At 41.9% G+C, this 20,631-nt stretch overlaps 1 protein-coding gene and 1 pseudogene across 1 annotated transcript in view; both read right to left on the reverse strand.

The window, feature by feature from the left end:
- SMYD2 (SET and MYND domain containing 2) overlaps nucleotides 1-20,631 on the reverse strand; it is a 102,386-nt gene that overhangs the window by 34,574 nt on the left and 47,181 nt on the right. Inside the window, exons 6-7 of the mRNA XM_073628386.1 lie at nucleotides 17,185-17,252; nucleotides 7,252-7,354 (exon numbers count right to left, since the gene is read on the reverse strand). Of these exons, the coding sequence (XP_073484487.1) occupies nucleotides 7,252-7,354; nucleotides 17,185-17,252 (171 nt within the window). The remainder of the gene's footprint in view (nucleotides 1-7,251; nucleotides 7,355-17,184; nucleotides 17,253-20,631) is intronic.
- Nucleotides 5,342-6,266, reverse strand: LOC141140865 (NAD(P)H dehydrogenase [quinone] 1 pseudogene; annotated as a pseudogene).

Raw genomic sequence — 20,631 nt, forward strand, 5'->3', positions numbered from 1 at the left:
ATATATATAAAATAAAAAAAAATAGTTGTCGTTTTATTGTTCTCTCTCTCTCTATTCTCTCTCTATTGTTCTGCTCTTTTTTACTGTATTCTATTCTGCAATGTTTTATTGTTATTATGTTTTATCATGTTTGCTTTTTCAGGTATGCAATTTTTTATACTTTACCGTTTACTGTGCTTTATTGTTAACCATTTTTTTGTCTTCAGGTACGCCATTCACGACTTTGAGTGGTTATACCAGAATGATGCCTGCAGGTTTAGGTATCATCTTGGTATCATTCTTTTCAGCCAGCGGTCGGCTTTCATGTAAAAGCAATCCTAGCGGCTAATTAGCCTCTAGACTGCTTTTACAAGCCGTGGGAGGGAATGCCCCCCCCCACCGTCTTCAGTGTTTTTCTCTGGCTCTCCTGTCTCAACAGGGAACCTGAGAATGCAGCCGGTGATTCAGCCAGCTGACCATAGAGCTGATCAGAGACCAGAGTGGCTCCAAACATCTCTATGGCCTAAGAAACCGGAAGCTACGAGCATTTTATGACTTAGATTTCGCCGGATGTAAATAGCGCCATTGGGAAATTGGGGAAGCATTTTATCACACCGATCTTGGTGTGGTCAGATGCTTTGAGGGCAGAGGAGAGATCTAGGGTCTAATAGACCCCAATTTTTTCAAAAAAGAGTACCTGTCACTACCTATTGCTATCATAGGGGATATTTACATTCCCCAAGATAACAATAAAAATGATTAAAAAAAAAAAAAATATGAAAGGAACAGTTTAAAAATAAGATAAAAAAAAGCAGAAAAATAATAAAGAAAAAAAAAAAAAAAAGCACCCCTGTCGCCCCCTGCTCTCGCGCTAAGGCGAACGCAATCGGCGGTCTGTCGTCAAACGTAAACAGCAATTGCACCATGCATGTGAGGTATCACCGCGAAGGTCAGATCGAGGGCAGTAATTTTTGCAGTAGACCTCCTCTGTAGATCTAAAGTGGTAACCTGTAAAGGCTTTTAAAGGCTTTTAAAAATGTATTTATTTTGTTGCCACTGCACGTTTGTGCGCAATTTTAAAGCATGTCATGTTTGGTATCCATGTACTCGGCCTAAGATCATCTTTTTTATTTCATCAAACATTTGGGCAATATAGTGTGTTTTAGTGCATTAAAATTTAAAAAAGTGTGTTTTTTCCCCAAAAAATGCGTTTGAAAAATCGCTGCGCAAATACTGTGTGAAAAAAAAAAATGAAACACCCACCATTTTAATCTGTAGGGCATTTGCTTTAAAAAAATATATAATGTTTGGGGGTTCAAAGTAATTTTTTTGCAAAAAAAAAAAATAACTTTTTCATGTAAACAATAAGTGTCAGAAAGGGCTTTGTCTTCAAGTGGTTAGAAGAGTGGGTGATGTGTGACATAAGCTTCTAAATGTTGTGCATAAAATGCCAGGACAGTTCAAAACCCCCCCAAATGACCCCATTTTGGAAAGTATACACCCCAAGCTATTTGCTGAGAGGCATGTCGAGTCCATGGAATATTTTATATTGCGACACAAGTTGCGGGAAAGAGACACATTTTTTTTTTTTTTTTTTTGCACAAAGTTGTCACTAAATGTTATATTGCTCAAACATGCCATGGGAATATGTGAAATTACACCCCAAAATACATTCTGCTGCTTCTCCTGAGTACGGGGATACCACATGTGTGAGACTTTTTGGGAGCCTAGCCACGTACGGGACCCCGAAAACCAAGCACCGCCTTCAGGCTTTCTAAGGGCGTGAATTTTTGATTTCACTCTTCACTGCCTATCACAGTTTCGGAGGCCATGGAAAGCCCAGGTGGCACAAACCCCCCCCAAATGACCCTATTTTGGAAAGTAGACACCCCAAGCTATTTGCTGAGAGGTATAGTGAGTATTTTGCAGACCTCACTTTTTGTCACAAAGTTTTGAAAATTGAAAAAAGAAAAAAAAAAATGTTTTTTCTTGTCTTTCTTCATTTTCAAAAACAAATGAGAGCTGCAAAATACTCACCATGCCTCTCAGCAAATAGCTTGGGGTGTCTACTTTCCAAAATGGGGTCATTTGGGGGGGTTTTGTGCCACCTGGGCATTCCATGGCCTCCGAAACTGTGATAGGCAGTGAAGAGTGAAATTTAAAAATTTTCACCCTTAGAAATCCTGAAGGCGGTGATTGGTTTTCGGGGTCCCGTACGCGGCTAGGCTCCCAAAAAGTCCCACACATGTGGTATCCCCATACTCAGGAGAAGCAGCTAAATGTATTTTGGGGTGCAATTCCACATATGCCCATGGCCTGTGTGAGCAATATATCATTTAGTGACAACTTTATGCAAAAAAAAAAAAAAAAGTGTCACTTTCCCACAACTTGTGTCAAAATATAAAATATTCCATGGACTCAATATGCCTCTCAGCAAATAGCTTGGGGTGTCTACTTTCCAAAATGGGGTCATTTTGGGGGGTTTTGTGCCACCTGGGCATTCCATGGCCTCCGAAACTGTGATAGGTAGTGAGGAGTAAAATCAAAAATTTACACCCTTAGAAATCCTGAAGGTGGTGATTGGTTTTCGGGGCCCCGTACGCGGCTAGGCTCCCAAAAAGTCCCACACATGTGGTATCCCCATACTCAGGAGAAGCAGCTGAATGTATTTTGGGGTGCAATTCCACATAGGCCCATGGCCTGTGTGAGCAATATATCATTTAGTGACAACTTTTTGTAAATATTTTTTTTTTTTTTGTCATTATTCAATCACTTGGGACAAAAAAAATAAATATTCAATGGGTTCAACATGCCTCTCAGCAATTTCCTTGGGGTGTCTACTTTCCAAAATGGGGTCACTTGGGGGGGTTTTGTACTGCCCTGCCATTTTAGCACCTCAAGAAATGACATAGGCAGTCATAAACTAAAAGCTGTGTAAATTACAGAAAATGTACCCTAGTTTGTAGACGCTATAACTTTTGCGTAAACCAATAAATATACGCTTATTGACATTTTTTTTACCAAAGACATGTGGCCGAATACATTTTGGCCTAAATGTATGACTAAAATTTAGTTTATTGGATTTTTTTTATAACAAAAAGTAGAAAATATCATTTTTTTTCAAAATTTTCGGTCTTTTTCTGTTTATAGCGCAAAAAATAAAAACCGCAGAGGTGATCAAATACCATCAAAAGAAAGCTCTATTTGTGGGAAGAAAAGGACGCAAATTTCGTTTGGGTATAGCATTGCATGACCGCGCAATTAGCAGTTAAAGCGACGCAGTGCCAAATTGGAAAAAGACCTCTGGTCCTTAGGCAGCATAATGGTCCGGGGCTTTTCTCAACAAAAAGTTACTCTTAAAGTAAGAGTTACTCTTTAAACATGAAGCAGCCATAGGCTGCAAGCACTAATCGGATGCTGGTTTTCCAAAAGTCGGCCAGCATGTACCCAGTTTAAATCTTTTTTTACGCTTTGCAAATAAAAGGAATGCCCTGTTCACTTGAGTGCCCAATAACTTCCAAAAGGGAATAAAAATTTGCACGTGATTGGATGAAAAGTAAAGTAAACACAGCTTTGCATTATTCTGCTAAGTGAGCAGTTTTTATTCCTTTAGTTAAATAAACTCCAAAAATTCAGGTTATTTTTTTAACGGATTGTTTTAAAGTGCATATGTTCAGTTTACAGAAATACAGGTGCATCTCGTAAAATTAGAATATCATCAAAAAGTTAATTTCAGTAATTCAATTCAAAAAGTGAAACACATATTTTAAAATAGCATTTGTTTCTTTGAAATTGGACTATGGCTTACAGCTAGTGAAAACCCAAAATTCTGTATCTCATAAAATTAGATTATATAAGACCAATAAAAAAAAAAAAAAAAAAAAAGAAGGATTTTAAATACAGAGATATTGGTTTAGTGAAAAGTATATGTCCATGTATAGTATACACTCAATACTTGGTTGCGGCTCCTTTTTTTGCATGAATTACTGCATCAATGCGATGTGACATGGAGGTGATCAGCCTGTAGCACTGCTGAGATGTTATGGAAGCCCAGGTTGCTTTGATAGCGGCATTCAGCTCATCTGCATAGTTGGGTCTGGTGTCTCTCATCTTCCTCTTGACAATACCCCACAGATTCTCTATGGGGTTTAGGTCAGGCGAGTTTGCTGGCCAATCAAGATAGCGATACCATGATCATTAAACCAGGTATTGGTACTTTTGGCAGTGTGGGCAGGTGCCCAGACCTGCTAGAAAATGAAATCAGCATCTCTATAAAGCTGTTCAGCAGAGGGAAGCATGACGTGCTCTAGAATTTCCTGGTAGAGGGCTATGCTGACTTTGGACTTCATAAAACACAGTGGACAAAAACCAGGAGATGACATGGCTCCCCAAATCATCACTGACTGTGGAAACTTCACACTGGACTTCATGTAACTAGGATTCTGTGCCTCTCCACTCTTCTTTCAGACTCTGGGATCTTGATCTCCAAATGAAATGCAAAATTTCCCACAGTACGTGAGGGTTTGAGGAGCCATGTCATCTTCTGGTGTTGGTCCACTGTGTTTTATCTAGTGCAAAGTCAGCGCAGCCCTCTACCAGGAAATTCTAGAGCACATGCTTTCCTCTGCTGACCAGCTTTATAAAGATGCAGATTTCATTTTCCAGCAGGACTTGGCACCTGCCCACACTGCCAAAAGTGCCAATATCTGGTTTAATGATCATGGTATCACTGTGCTTGATTGGCCAGCAAACTCACCTGACCTAAACCCCATAATCTGTGGGGTATTGTCAAGAGGAACATGAGACACACCAGACCCAACAATGCAGACGAGCTGAAGGCCGCTATCAAAGCAACCTGGGCTTTCATAACACCTCAGCAGTGCTACGGGCTGATCGCCTCCATGCCACACCGCATTGATGCAGTAATTCATGCAAAAGGAGCTCCGACCAAGTATAGAGTGCATACTATACTGTACATGGACATATTTTTTAGTAAGCCAACATTTCTGTATTAAAATTCCTTCTTTTTTTTTTTTTCTTATGTACTATTCTTTACTAAAATTTTGTGTAACAAATCTATACAATATATGAGTTTCACCTTTCGATTTGAATTACTGAAATAAAATTAACTTTTTGATGATATTCAAATTTGAGATGCACCTGTATATCAGAACGACCAGAAGATTTTCAGGCCATTTCTTTGAGATTGTATTGACATAATATAGAGCTATGTACTTACAAACGTATGATATAATGATTGGTAGTAGCTGGTTTCTTTGTCATTTCCATGTTTTAAAGATTGTGCATTTTTTTTAGAAAGCACCGGCCTAGTTTATTTCCAATGGAAGAAAAACAATGATCAATACACAGAGAGAGCTCAGAGCCTTGTACAGCCGGCCTTCACCTGACTGTCGGGCGGCAGTGGTTTCCCCATGTGCTTCCCCACGCTGGGCCCATACTGCTCCTTGTGCTTTTCCATCACCTCCTTCTTCAGCACGAACCCCCCGGGGAAGGTCATGTCAAAATCCTCATTGGGCACGAAGCTGATTGGCTTCTCCTCCCAGATCTTGGCCAGACGAGCCTTCCAAGCGTCCAGGATGACGGACCGTTTCTCAGGAGGGGTGTGCCTGATGCTGTAGCCGATCTGAGGTTCAAGTACCTGGAAACCACAGAAGTGCAGGACTCCTCTCTGGAGTGGCCAGAGTAGAACATTCATATCTCCATTGACCCCAATTGAAGAGTACATGGACTCCAGCCCCCCGGTGGTGAAGGAAAGGATAGCTTTTTTATTCTTGAATGGTCTATTATAGTACATTTCTGATTGGCTGTATGCAAATCCCCCAGTTAATACACGATCAAACCAGCCCTTCAGGACAGCTGGAAGTCCAAACCAATACATCGGGAACTGAAATATCACCAAATCGGCATCTGCCAGCTTCTTCTGTTCCTCTACAATGTCTTTACTCAGACGGCCTTCTTTGTAGGCGTGCGAGGACTCAGCCGGGTATTTGAAGTTCTCTGGATCACGTGGACTTCCTGTGATGTCATCCCGTGACACAAGAGGGTTGAACTTCATGGCATAGAGGTCAGACACCGTGACAACCCAGCCTTTCTTCTTCAAGGCTTCCACAGCTGCCTCCATCATGGCGTAACTAAATGAGGTCCGTTCCTGGTGAGCCAGCACCACCAGAGCTTTCTTACCGGCCATGTCCTTGTCCTGTGCAGTGCTCTCTGGGTGATGACAGTCCTCCTTGTATCAAGATTGTGCATTTTTTTAATGGATGAGGTTTTGTTTCACCGACAACAAACCTGAGTTGGCATGATTTATATGACACATTAAATAAAGCTGACCTCCAGACAGATACACAAAAGCAGTATGCAGCCCCGTATTCATGAATTGTGTATATCTCTTCAAGATCCTGTATAGCAGAGCTCAGACACAGAGAGGGAGAAGCAGCACAAGAGCCAACCAGTTCTGCAATGCTTATACTAACAAGGTGCATGCTCATAAGAGGAGAGAGCAGCATGACAGATGAGCTCATAAGTCTGCCGTTTCTTGTCCAGTCACAGGCTGGGGAAGGGGACTAGACCCTAAAATGTTACTTAACTGGAGAAGAGAAAAATCAGGTCTCCCACCCTACCAGGCAGGACTATGACGTGTGGCAGAGCTGTGTATATCTCATGATCTTTAGATCTACCATCAATGATGTAATGATTGAATACAAAAATTGAATGCATTGTTTTGGTATGTCCTCATTACATAAATGAGATTGTACAATCAGATTGTATAGTGCAAGGTTTCTCAACTCCAGTCCTCAAGTACCCCCAATAGGTCATGTTTTCAGGCTAACCATTATTTTGCACAGGCGATTTGATCATTTTCACTGCCTTAGTAATTACCACAGCAGTTTGATCTGAGGGAAATCCTGAAAACATGACCTGTTGGGGGTACCTTGAGGACTGGAGTTGAGAAACACTGGTATAGTGTATGGGCAGCTTTAGACATTTAAAACTGGCTCATCAATACATGCATTTCACGTGTCTGTTTTGCTGCTTAGTGGGAATTAAAAAGATTAGGAGGAATCTACATTATAAAGTCACAAAAGTAGGCTACAACTGTGGCAGCTACTTTAACTCTGGAATACTTAAGCAGAATCGTATTCATAAAGTCTTTAATATAGTTACTTTATAAGAAATATATTAAGAGGGAAGAAGCATGGAGTCAGACATAACACGTCAGATTTCCAGGAGTCGGATGGGCTCAATTCTCACCTCGTCTCCGGGGTTAATCTCTTGTACAGCTCGGACCTCCGCGATGGTGCCCTTGTAAGTGACAATTACATTGGGACAGCAGCTGTGGTTCATTAGTGCGACGCTGCAACAGATCGGAGAATGCAAATCATTAGTAAAGTCTACTCTAATTACAAGTCTCTCTTCTAATGACCAAAGCAGATATTTTGATGACTTTATATCTCAACCTGACACTCGCTGCTGCAGCTTCTTCTCCGTAAGGTCTGAAGAAAAGCAAAGACTCATGAGGGATATGAAGAGCGACTTCTTAACCCTCTTGTCATAATTCTTCACTTTCCCCCATCCCCGCCTGCTATTTCTAGACTTTACTGAGCTGCCATTGCACCAGTGAGCCCACAGCAAAAAGAAGTGTGAAGTGACTCACTAAAAAAAAAATAATGGAGGCTGCCATTGCAAGGCCTCTTGAAAATGCTAGTTGCCTGACCCCGATATTTTTTGAGTCACCAATCCAGAAGCATGCTGTAAATGATGGAACTCTCTATACTTGTTTCAGGCCAGATACTCAAACTATTGAAGGCAAGGCATCCTCTAACATCCACGGACATTACATTCTCAAAAGAACAAGCCAGCAATAGAAGCCCCATACCTTTTCCCATGACAAAGTAAGACCCCATACACCCTATACAACTTTTGTTTTCCGATTTCCTTTAAATTTACAAAATCCATGTAGTGCAAGGGCCTGTCCGATTGCATACAAATTGAAAGTCTTAAGGGTTGACCTCATATTATATGGTTTGGGGAAATCTGAAGGGGAAAAAAGTAAATAAAATATAAAAAAAAAAAAAAGACAGAAAAAATTGTATAATTGTATCCAGCTTTAGAGTTGACTGAAGTTTTACTTTCAAGGATCACATCACCTAAAATGGATAATTCTTTTATAGTTGGAGTCTGATGGGCTGAATCTTCCCTTGGATTTCTATAGGTCTTTAAAGATTCAACAGTGGAATATTCCTGCCATAATTCCCCAACTTTAGTGCTGTCCACCTGGGAGTTTTGGGTGTTCCTACCCACCTTTGTTTGTTCCATTTCCTCTACTTACTTTTCCCAAATATAAAATTCCTCTACTTACTTTTCCCAAATATAAAATAGATACAAAAAAAAAAAAAAAAAAAAAATGGAAGAAAGTCCAGCAAGGATGGTGGGCCGAAACCGTTTTGGGTGGACTGGCCTTTTAAGGGAATTATGCACTAGGATAAAAAATGAGACTGCCTTTACTGATCTCCTTCTGAAAATGGTAGTTGTCTGGCAGAAAATAAGTCTGCAACTCATGAAGTCAAAAGGAGAGAGTCAGAACTTAGATTAATATAAATAGCCATAAAGCTAGCATTTCCAAAACGGAGAAGTCAGATATAGCTAGCTACTGTACTTGCAAATGTTATTGGGTTGACTTTACAGCATATCTAAACCCCAAAACATAATAATAATAATAATACTATTATACACACACATAAGTACAGTATTCACAGCCTTTGCCATGACACTCGAAATTGAGCTCAGATGCATCCTGTTTCCACTGATCATCCTTAAGATGTTTCTACAACTTGATTGGAGTCCACCTGTGGTAAATTCAGTTGATTGGACATGATTTGGAAATGCACACACCTGTCTATACAAGGTCCTACAGTTAACAGTGCATGTCACAGCACAAACCAATTCCAAGAAATTTTCTGTAGACCTCCGTGACAGGACTGTATCGAGGCACAGATCTGGGGATGGGTACAGAAAATGTTCTGCAGCATTGAAGGTCCCAATGAGCACAATGACCTCCATCATCCGTAAATGGAAGAAGTATGGAACCATAAAGAACTCTTTATAGAGCGGCCATTTGTCAGGGAGGTGACCAAAAACCCGATGGTCTTTCTGACAGACCTCGGGAATTTCTCTTCTCTTTTTCTCTCTTGATACAAAAAAAAAAAAAACAAAAAAACCCTGCTCCAGAGCACTCTGGACCTCAGACTGGAGTAAAAGTTCATCTTCCAACAGGACAATGACCCTAAGCTGACAGCCAAGATAACAAAGGAGTGGCCTTGAGTGGCCAGCCAGAGCCCAAACTTTAACTGGATTGAACATCTCTGGAGAGATCTGAAAATGGCTGATGGAGCTTGAGAGGTCCTGCAAAAAAAAAAAAAAAAAAATAATGGGAGAAACTGCCCAAAAATAGGTGTGCCTATTGACGCTGTAATTGGTGCCAAAGGTGGTTCAACAAAGTATTGTGCAAAGGCTGTGAATACTTATGTACATGTGATTTTTTCTTTTTAATAAATGTGCAAAGATTTCAAACAAACTTCTTTCACATTGTCATTATGGGGTATGGTTTGTAGAATTTTGAGGAAAAATTTCATTCATTTGGCATAAGGCTGCAATATAAAATGTGGAAAAAGTGAAGCGATGTGAATACTTTCCGGATGCACTGTGATATTTATATACACACACACACACACACATATACACATATATATATATATATATATATATATATATATATATATCAACCCCAATTCTAAAAAGGTGGGACGATGTGTAAAATCTACATAAAAACAGAATGCAATGATTTGCAAATCTCAACACATTTTTTTTCACAACAGAAAACATATCAAATGTTTAAACTGAGAAAATGTACCATTGTAATGAAAAAAACTTGGGACAGGGCCACGTTTACCACAGTGTAGCATGCCCTCTTCTTTTAACATCACTGGGAACGGAGGAGACCAGTTCCTGGAGTTTTGGGAGAGGAATGTTGTCTCAATCGTGCTTGAGAATATGTATTGCTCTAAAACTGGATACATCTTTCAGCATTGATGGTGCCTTTTCCAGATATGCAAGATGCCTATTCCATACATACTAATACACCCCCATACAATCAGAGATGCAGGCTTTTGAACTGAGCTAACAAGCTTGAAGGTCCTTTTCCTCTTTAGTCTGGAGGACGCAGTTCCCATGGTTGCCAAAAAGAATGTCAAATTTCAATTTGTCTGACCACAAAACAGTTTTTCACTTTGCAACAGACCATTTGCGCTTTGGCTCAGAGAAGACAGCCGCATTTATGGATCATGTTCAGATATGGCTTCTTCTTTGCAAGGTAGAGCTTTACCTTTCATTTTTGGAAGGCACGGCCAACTGTGCTTACAGTGATTTTTGGAAGTATTCCTAAATCTAAGCAGCGATGTCCATCACAGAATCATGGCTGTTTTTAATGCAGTGGCGTCTGAGGGTCCAAAGATCACGTGCATCCAATATGGTTTCATCCTTGTCCCTTGCTCATTTTCTCCAGATTGTCAGAATCTTGATATTATGGTATATGTAGCGGTACCCTGTAGGCGCCGCTGAGTATGGTGGTCCACCTGTCACATTGCCCAGCCTGGCATTCACCTCTCAGACAGAGAACAGTCCATGCGCTTTGTTTTTATGGAGGGGATTGAACTTGGATGGGGTAAGGGAAGTATGGGATGCCCGTTAGAATTGATAGACCTTGCTTGGGACAACTATATAGAGTCCTGTATATACACTCCATTTCTCCTCTGCACATTGCTTCCTCTCTAATCTTCAGGCACAGCTGGCACAAAGTGATTAGGCCTGACACTTGCTCAGCCAGGCCTTAGCAACTGCCTTTTGTAGGCAGGGACCGCGGGCCCCTATAGTGTGGCAAAATAAAAAGTCTCTGGTGCTAGCTGCCCTATATGCGGTTACTGAGCCCAGTAACCCATCTTCAGGCCCTGCCAGCCCCCCTGGCTGTAGCTGCCTCTCTCAGCTGCCCATGATACCACAGTTCACTCCACTGGTTCTGCACCCATCCCAGACTGCATCCTCTCAGGCCTGTGCATGTCACTCACCAGCCCTCTGGGCTGCAACCAATTGTTCCTCTCCCCAGAGACTTGCCCAGCAGTGCTCTCTCCTGCCCAGGACACCCCTGTGGTTTGTACAAGGGTTCCATCCGCACCCGAGCTCAGGCCCAAGGTCACCCCCCTCTCAGACTGGGGAGCTCCCTCAAAAGGCCCCAACAGCCTAGCACTTCATCTCCAGCTCTTCCACCCCATCAACGTCCACCTCTCCTCTCCTCCACTCTTTCCAGCAAATGCTAGAAAGAAGAGGGAGGTCTCAGTGATGTTGCCTGTGAGTCATCAGCTGCTACCCTGAGCCACTCCCAGCCCAGAACAGATCAAAACAAACAGGCCCGGCGGCTAGCCAGGCCTGCCTAAATTTACCTAGCCTACAAAATATTACCTCCAGCGCCTGCCTGGAGAGTGCTACTTATATGAGGATTATATTTATGATCTTTGCAATTTTGCGTGAGTAACATTATTCTGAAATTGTTCAGCAATTTTAAGAAGCAGCTTTTTACAGATGGATGAACCTCTGTCCATCTTTACTTCTGAGACACTCTGACTCTAAGATGCACTTTTTTATACCCAACCATGTTACTGACCTGTTGCCAATTAACACAATTAGTTGCAAAATGTTCTTCCAGCTCTTCCTTGTCAGCTTTTTGTTGCCCTGTCCTAACCTCTTAGAGACATGTTGCTGTCATCAATTTCAAAATGACCTCGTTTCTTATGATATATTTCAACTTTTGATATGTATTCTACTTTCTATTGTGAATAAAATCTGGTTTTATGAGATTTGCAAATCAACGCAATGCGTTTTTATGTAGATTTTACACAGCGTCCCAGCTATTTTGGAGTTTGGGTTGTACATTCTATTTAATTTAGCCACTTGCCGACCAGCCGCCGCAGTTATACTGCGGCAGGTTGGCTCGGCTGCACAAATCGCCATAGGTGTATGTCGGGCTCGTACACGGCGATCTGTGGGCTCACGCGCCCATTGGGCAGCGGTAGAGCCAATCAGCGAGTCCGGTGGACTCGATGTTCGCTGGTCGCCCACGATCGTTCCCCGCAGAGATAGAACCGGGATCTGCCATAATAAACAAGGCAGATCTCTGTTCTGTCAGATGACGCAGATCTAGTCTTTCTGCTATGCAGGAAGACGGATCTGTGTGTTGTCCCAGGCAGCCCATCCCCCACACAGTTACAAACGCACTGAGGGAACACATTTAACCCCTTGATCGCCCCTGATGTTAATCCCTTCCCTGCCAATGTCATTAGTACAATAACAGTGCATATTTTTCATATCTTTAGCACTGAACACTGTAATAATGTCACTGGTTCCCAAAATAAGTGTCAAAAATGTCAGTTAGGTGTCCGATCTGTCCGCCATAATTTCGCAGTCCTGCAAAAAAAAAAAAAAAAAAAAAAAAAAAAAAGGACATCAATTTTATTTGGGTACAGCATCGCACAACCGCGCAATTGTCAGCTAAAGTAACGCAGTGCTGTATCACAAAAAAAATGGCCTGGTCATTAAAGCGGAGCTCCACCCGATTTTATGACAATAGCTGTAGAGGATTACCGCAATGTCCTAATGAAAAAAAAACGGCACTTTTTTTTTTTTTCCCCCACTGTACCTTTGTTGTTCAGATCATCTTTTTCTGTTCCAGGATGTACAGCCTGCAGATATGGGCGGGTTTAGTGCGGCTAACTCGTCATTTCCTATTAGCCGCACTGGTTCCTGGGAGCTTGTGTAATTGTTCCCAGGAGTCAGTGCGACGGCCTGGCGCGAGTTATCGCGAGATTTCAATCCTGGAAGTGAACCTGAGCTGTTTATGGCGCTCCGGATTTATGGTTCTCTGTGCATGCGCAAGATCGGGAATACAACGGGCGGTGCATGCTGGTCGATCAGCGGCACAATATCCCGGAAGAGGATGTCTGTGGGCTTCACATGCCCACAGGCAAGATGAGAACCGTCATTATAAATGTTTAAAAGTTCATTTTTTGGGAGAAAACGGGCATCCGAAAGTAACAGAAACGGAAAAAGTGAATAACATATTTCAATGATTTAATCTTTGTCATTTTCCAAAAATAAAAAAAAAGTTGTAGACAGTGGAACCCCGCTTTAAGAGGCTAAAGTGGTTAACATGTCTTGTCCCTTTGCAGGAGATTTGCTAAGGCTCGGTTCACACCTAAACTGTCCACGGATCACACAGCAACGCTGTGCGTTCCTGTTCTCTGTTTCAGGGAAGAAGCTTTGCCCGAATTCGGCCCTGAAACAGAGCCAAAACACACAGCGTTTCTGTGCAGTGCGCTCCGCAGCCACAACAGAGATATGTGAACCGGCTCCATAGGGAGCCAGTCACACATTCTCCTACTATGCAAATTAGATGCGGGGAAACCTTAAACTGTAGCACTCAAAATCCGGCGCAGCTGTACATGGTAACCAGTTTCTAAATTCAGCTTGTTCAATTAGGCTTGGACAATAAGCCTTGGTTCACACTGACTGCGGGAATGAAAATTTGCGAGTTCAGCTGAACTCGCACCATTTCATTCCCGCATGTCTCTCCCGATTTCGGCGGCGATTTCTGAGACATCTATGCAGGTTTATGCACAGATTTCAATGGAAATCGCACCCCAAAATCTAAAAAAGTAGTACAGAAAATACTTTTTGGAATCGGTGCGGTGCACAAATGCAGTGTCGCACCGATTAGGACGGCCCAGTTGCCACCGATTTGACATATCAAATCGCATGTCAAATCGCACCAGTGTGAACCAGGGCTTAAACCTTTCTATGCAGAGCTGCACCAGATTATGCACTCTCCAGTTTTAGTAAATATCCCCCTTTGTGTTTACACTTATTTCTCCTTTGGATCTATGGAGAGTGTCATGCTTTTTACACAGGCTGAACTTCAAACATATCTACTTTTTTTCATATCCATTACATGGCGATTGATGGGACTAAGCTCACAAAAACAGAGGTAACAAGGTTTGTGTTTTCTTTTCAGTTCACAGGAATTAAAAGGTTTGTAAAGGCAGAAGGTTTTTTTTTTTTTATCTTAACCACTTGCTGACCAGCTGTCGTCATACTGCGGCAGGTTGGGACCCTTGGGCAAAGTGACGGAGGCGTACGTCGGCTGATTTGAGAGTGATAGGGGGCACAACGCCGATGCGCGTGGCCTCGATGTCCACCAGCCACCCGCGATCAGGAACAGTGGTTAAGGGGGCAAATCCTTCCGGTCCTTAAGTGGTTAATGCATTAAGATAAAAAGCATTCTGTGTAGAGCAGCCCCCCCAATACTAACCTGAGCCCCATCACCATCCAGCGATCTCCACGAGTCCCTTGACCTTCCTGGACTCTCCCTCTTGATTGGCTGAGACACAGCATTGGCACCATTGGCTCCCGCTGTTGTCAAAGCCAGTTAGCCAATCAGGAGAGAGAGGGGGCGGGACCAAACCACCACTCCGTGTCTGAATGTACACACGGAGCTGCAGTTCAGCTCGAGTGCCCCCTTAGCAAGCAAGCTGCTTGCTGTGGGGGCACTCGACAGGAGGGAGGGGCCAGGCTGCCCTGTGCAAAACCACTACACAGAGGAGGCAAGTATAACAAGTTTGTTATTGGAAAAAAAAAAACAAGACTTTACAATCACTTTAACAAGGACATTTCTAGCAAGATCAACAGGTAACCTCTACTTGCTAAAAAAATTTCCTGGCCTAAAACAAAAACGAATGCAGCCACTAGGACAGGTAATTTGCAATATTACATTTTTGTTTTAGGTTTTAGATACACTTTAAGGTTCAGGTTATAGCAGACCTCTAATGATTCTGGAATTCATGCCTATTTGCCGTCAGCGCAGACGGCCGGGTGCTTCAGATCCCACTGTACAATGATTTCCATATCTTAGTCAGTGATCCCTTATTATAAGCGAGCCATGATGCAAGGAAGACTGTCATGCCTTAATTTGCAGATCACACAAGCCTCTCTAATCCATTGTTTAAATGCTGCATTAAACGGATTAGCGCCAGAGGTCAACAAGGAAGTATAATGTAGCCCATATAATTCTGCAAGTTGCTCCTCCACTATATGGGGGGGGGGGGGGGGGGGAATGAATAGCTAGAAATAAAAGCTATGTGAGCTGGACATAAAAGAATTATCATGCTGGTCTCTAGATTAGTCTTAATCCTTCCATCTCCAGTTATTTCCCTCAGAACTCCTTACCTTTAACCTTGTACAAGGCCATATGTCCACACATGCCATTGCTTTCATCTGTAATAAGATAGTGTGCTGGACCATTACAGTCCCCACAAATTATGTAACGTGTCACATAACATCAACCAACCAGCAATCAGCAAGATCCACTAAACCTTGCCTGAGCTAATAGAGCATCCTGATGATTAAAAGGAATCTACGATATCCAATTATGATTGTGGTAGCCCAATCATTCCCATAAGTAATCAATGAAGAGGTCTTTCCCTAGGAATCCTCCTCTGCCAGACACATGACCAGCGGCAAGGTATGGACCGCGTGACCCACAGCATATCCCTGAAAAAGAGTAGCTGAACGGGCTTATGTATAGGCACAGCTGCCCATCAACTGAACCCAGATGCTCCCCTTTCAGACTGGCATTGGTTCACATGATCCTGGGGCAGCGAATTCCATAGAAGCAAGCATTAAAATAATAAAAAAAAAAAAAAAATGTATATTATATATATATTTTATTAGGGGTGTTGAATATAAATTGTAGCATTGGTGTGTGCGTCACAATTTAGATGTTCACAATGCTGCGAGTTGGCCGAATCGATGACTGCCAATGTCATCCGACGCTCCGTGTGATGCTCTGCCTCTCTGGGAGAAACATAGAGGCAGAGCCTGCATGGTGCATAAAGCCCCCCCCCCCTTCACTGAAGCAGAAAGTCAGCTGATGAGCTAAGAGCCAGTACAGTGCAGGGGGAGGAGCTCAAGGAGACCCGACATGAGGAGAGGCTTCACTGGAGACACTGGAAGGAGAAGACACATTGAGCAGCATGGAGGAGGGGGAAGTGACTGACACTGAGAGAAGGCGAGTGCCACTTATCCCATCCCTCAACTACCATCACCACTCTGCCCGATCTCAGCCATCCCTCTGCCACTGGAGCAAAATTCCTAACTGCCTGAATTTTTGGCTAAAGAAAAAATAAGTTTTTCACCAGCATATTAAGAAAAGCTATAGGATTTAGAAAACTACATGCTAAAACTTATATTAGCATTTGGAGGACGAGTTGCCATCTACTTGAATTTAGCTACACATCTGCTTTAATTGTTCCATACTGCACTGTAAGCAGCACCTAATTATTAGTGAACTTTCACCTTTTTTGCCCCTGGACACCACACACACACACACACTTTTAACCCAAACATACCTCCCCCCCGATCTCCTGTAACTGCCAAAGTGAAAACCAGGGAAGAATTTAATCTTAAAGTGAATGCACACAGATTTCTCTTGGAGCAGACCTGGGAACTATGGCAAGGAAATTCACAACTGAAACTTTTAGAAAAATCTAGCGGATGATTACAGTACAAGGCATTTTTTATTTTTGGATAGAGTAAGGGAGAGTTAAAGCCCCTGTCTGCCTTTTTTTTTTTTTTTATATCATCATTGTCCCATTGGGGAGATCTGCCTTCAAAGTGACAGAATCAATGCATGTCACCAGAATTAGTGTCCCCCATACAAAGGTTTCACCCCTAATCTTGTTCTGGCTGCAACACAAAGTTTCTGATTTTTATTTACTCTTGGTGACAACAGTAAGGAAGACAAATGGAGAGGGTAAATCTCCCCAATGGGGCACCAAAAAAACAAAACAAAACACACCACATATAAGATGTGATCTAATCCCTCTCCATTCTATCCAAAACTAAAAAAGTTATACTTTAATACCACCAACGTCCACAACTTACAATTTGTTTCAGATGAACTGACATTTAAATATACAGTAACATCACAGGCAAAAGGATATCTGAATGTATTACAATATATGCTCCATCTGTTGCTGCAAAAAAAAAAAAAAAAAAAAAATATTCACAATTAAAACAACATACTCTGGGAAAATAGCTGATCCTAAGTGAGACAGCTCCTCGTCTTCAATGGTAAAGCCATTACAGTTAACCTAGAGAAACACAAAAGAGATTAATGGGGATCACTGCATTCCATAATCCTCTTGCTATTTTAATATTGCATATTACTTATTTTTGATGTATCATTTTCTTTAAAGAAGAAGAAGAAAAAAAAAAAAAAAAAAAAACAAAAAACAAACAGTTTACTCATGCAACATTAACCCGTGCGTCTTGTAATTTTCTTGCATGTGGGATAATATTAATATATATATATATATATATATATATATATATATATATATATATATATATATATATATATAAAAAAGGGAAGACCTCAAATACCGGGTATTTGCACAAGAGGTGTTCATTTTAAAACTGAAGCTGCTGAAATGAATGTGCAAAGTATTTTGGCAGGTTTGGAATTTAACCATTGCAAGGGTGGGGCAAGAACTGCATTGTGTGCGATAGTGAGGAGCCAATCCGGTTTGACCTGATAAAAACAGATAATACCATTGGTTGTGGGATAGAAGTAGCATTTTGACGTTTTATCAGGTATTAATTTGTGAAATTTAGGCTGGCCATACAGGTCATCTTTTTGTTCCACAAGTGGGTTAAACAAAAAAATAAATAAATAAATAAAAAAAAATAAAAGCATAAAAGGAGGACTCAATTCCCTCATCCAGGCACTCACTTTGCTACTGTATCCTGACAGCAAGGAGGGAGACTTCTCCACCTTCAGAACACTGATCAGCACTGCCACCTATAGCCAGTGGTGTTGATCAAGAGAAAATTTTCCAACAGGCTGGTTCTTTACTTCAATGGATCAACTTGTGTTCAATCAGCCTGCCCATACAAGAATCGAAATTCAGTCGGTCCCTACTGAACCGGTCAAATTTCAATCCATGTATGGCTTGCTTAAAGGGTAGTACACAAGGGCCGAATGTCAGGCGCCATAGACTGATTCAACATAAACCGTCCAACATTCGGCTCGTTTGTACTACAGCTGGTCCGACAGAAGCTGGCCATGACCTGATTGAGGGTGCTGAGCAAAGTGTTCTGGTGGGAGGGCCTTCCCCCCTGTCAGAACACAATAGCACAGCAGGGGAGATCGCTGTACTAACATTGGATTTTTAGTACAGTGGCTCCTCCTGAGGTGCCAGCTTTTTTTTTTTTTTTTTTAATTCAGCACTTCTGAGTTGATCGAAAAGAAAAAACTAGCAGTGTGTACTAGGCTTAAGTCCTCATCTTGTCGCTTGGTATAAAGGTTTAGACAGATGACAAAGTCCAACTATTGTTCTGAAAAGTGTCTCTAACAAATTGAAGATATTTGTTCTTGTCTGGAAAGCAAGGCCAGGCTATTGTTACAATATTCTAGGAATGTTTGGATCTAATTTTTTCTGTAACATAATAGGAACAATTGCAAATCCAGTATGTGTTCTTTTTTATCCAGCAGTCCGCAGTATACACACACACACATCTAATTGTCCTAAGGGTCTCTTGCAAACTCTGCTTGATGAAACAATTGCCATTTGTATACTCATCAGAAATTGTATGCTTGTGAGACATCTACTGGATACTTTTGCTGTCCTTCTCCCTTATTGACTAATTAATAAGCAATCCATTCCTAAAGAATGTATAAAAACCAGCTACACTTAATTAAAAACAGAAATATTCTGTTCACAGATTTTGAAGTCTGTGTAATATATTTCTCATGCAACTGCATTCACAGGCTTCTTTTCCTAACAACAGGACTTTACAATTTCTACAACAGCTTGGCGAGCCCTAGTCAGGAGGAGGATGAAGGAATTTCCCGGGAGCTGAACACATTCAGGGACCTTTCAGGAACGCAGAATAGAAACTGCCAGCAGGTAAACAACCTTTTCTTGCTAACATAATATTCTGGCTCTCCTTATACTGTAAGTTAGTTGAGGCGGGGGGAAAATATACATGCTCCACTGTCAAACCAACTTGTACCTGGATATTTTCTGTATGTCTCAGGTGAAGGGAGTGTGATAGCTCAAGGTCCTTGCAATTCCCCACCCGGACCTTTTTGGGCTATTTGGATTAGGAATTAGTGTCTAGGGCATAGAAAAGTTGTATGGTGGCCGATGTCCAACAGAGAAATGACGTGCAGATAACACTGACCAGAATAGTGTAAGGCTGGGTACACACGGACCGAAAAATCAGCCGAAAACCACTTTTGGCCCATGTGTACAGCTCCCTCTCCGACAGAAGCCAGCCTCACAACCAGCTTTTGAAGAACAAGCAAGCTGGAAAACCAGCATCAGATCAGCGCTCACAGCCAATGGCTGCAAGTGCTGATCCGTGTGTTCTGGCGGAGGGGCAGTCCTTCTGTCAGACCACAACAGCTCAGCGGGGAGTTCATCGCACTAACATCGCTTGTGTTAGAATGGTGATCTCTAAGGTTTTTCGTTCAGTCTGCTGGGTTAAAAGAAAAAAAAAAAAAAAAAAAAAAAAAAAAAACCACCACACACACACACACAACACTTGTGTGTACCCCGCACAACCACTTTCGGACCGCCACACGCCGGTATATGTCCTAACTTTGAAGGGAGATATCTTTGTTATGGCAGCAGCTAGCTGCCAGAACCCTGGTATCCTCTTCTTTGGCAGGCGGTCCGGTTTCCGATAATAGGGGTCTCTGCGGCGGATTCACTGCAAGATCACTTTTAAAATCGGTGGCGGGAAAGGGCCCCCCCCCAAAACACCGATCTCCGGTGCCCTCCGCCGCTTACCGTAGCCGTCGGTAGCAGCAGAGGCGATCGGATGCTTTTCCTTCCTGGGTATGGAGACGAGTGAGGGGGTTTCCATACCATTGCAGGGCGGAAGAGACGTCAAAATGTCACTTCCGCCTATAGCTCTTAAAAAGGGCCATTTTTTTTTTCAAATGACAAAATTTTTTTTTTTTTATTGCATTTTAGTGTAAATATGAGATCTGAGGTCTTTTTGACCCCATATCTCATATTTAAGAGGTCCTGTCATGCTTTTTTTATTTTTTTATTACAAGGGATGTTTACATTCCTTGTAATAAAAAAAAAAAAAAAATTTGTGTCACTTTTATTCCTAAAAGAACAATGTAAGAAAAAAAAAAAAAAAAAAGTTTTAAATGCGCCCGTCCCGCCGAGCTCACGTGCAGAAGCGAACGCATACGTGAGTACCGCCCACAAATGAAAACGGTATTCAAACCACACATGTGAGGTATCGCTGCGATCGGTAAAGCGAGAGCAATAATTCTAGCTCTAGACCTCCTCTAACTCAAAACATGCAACCTGTAGAATATTTTAAACATCGCCTATGGAGGTTTTTAAGGGTAAAAGTTTGTCGGCATTCCACGAGCAGGCGCAAATTTGAAGTGTGACATGTCGGGTATCAATTTACTCGGTGTAACATCATCTTTCACAATATAAA

The sequence above is a fragment of the Aquarana catesbeiana genome, linkage group LG04, assembly GCF_042186555.1.
Source record: "Aquarana catesbeiana isolate 2022-GZ linkage group LG04, ASM4218655v1, whole genome shotgun sequence".
Taxonomy (NCBI): Eukaryota; Metazoa; Chordata; class Amphibia; order Anura; family Ranidae; genus Aquarana; species Aquarana catesbeiana.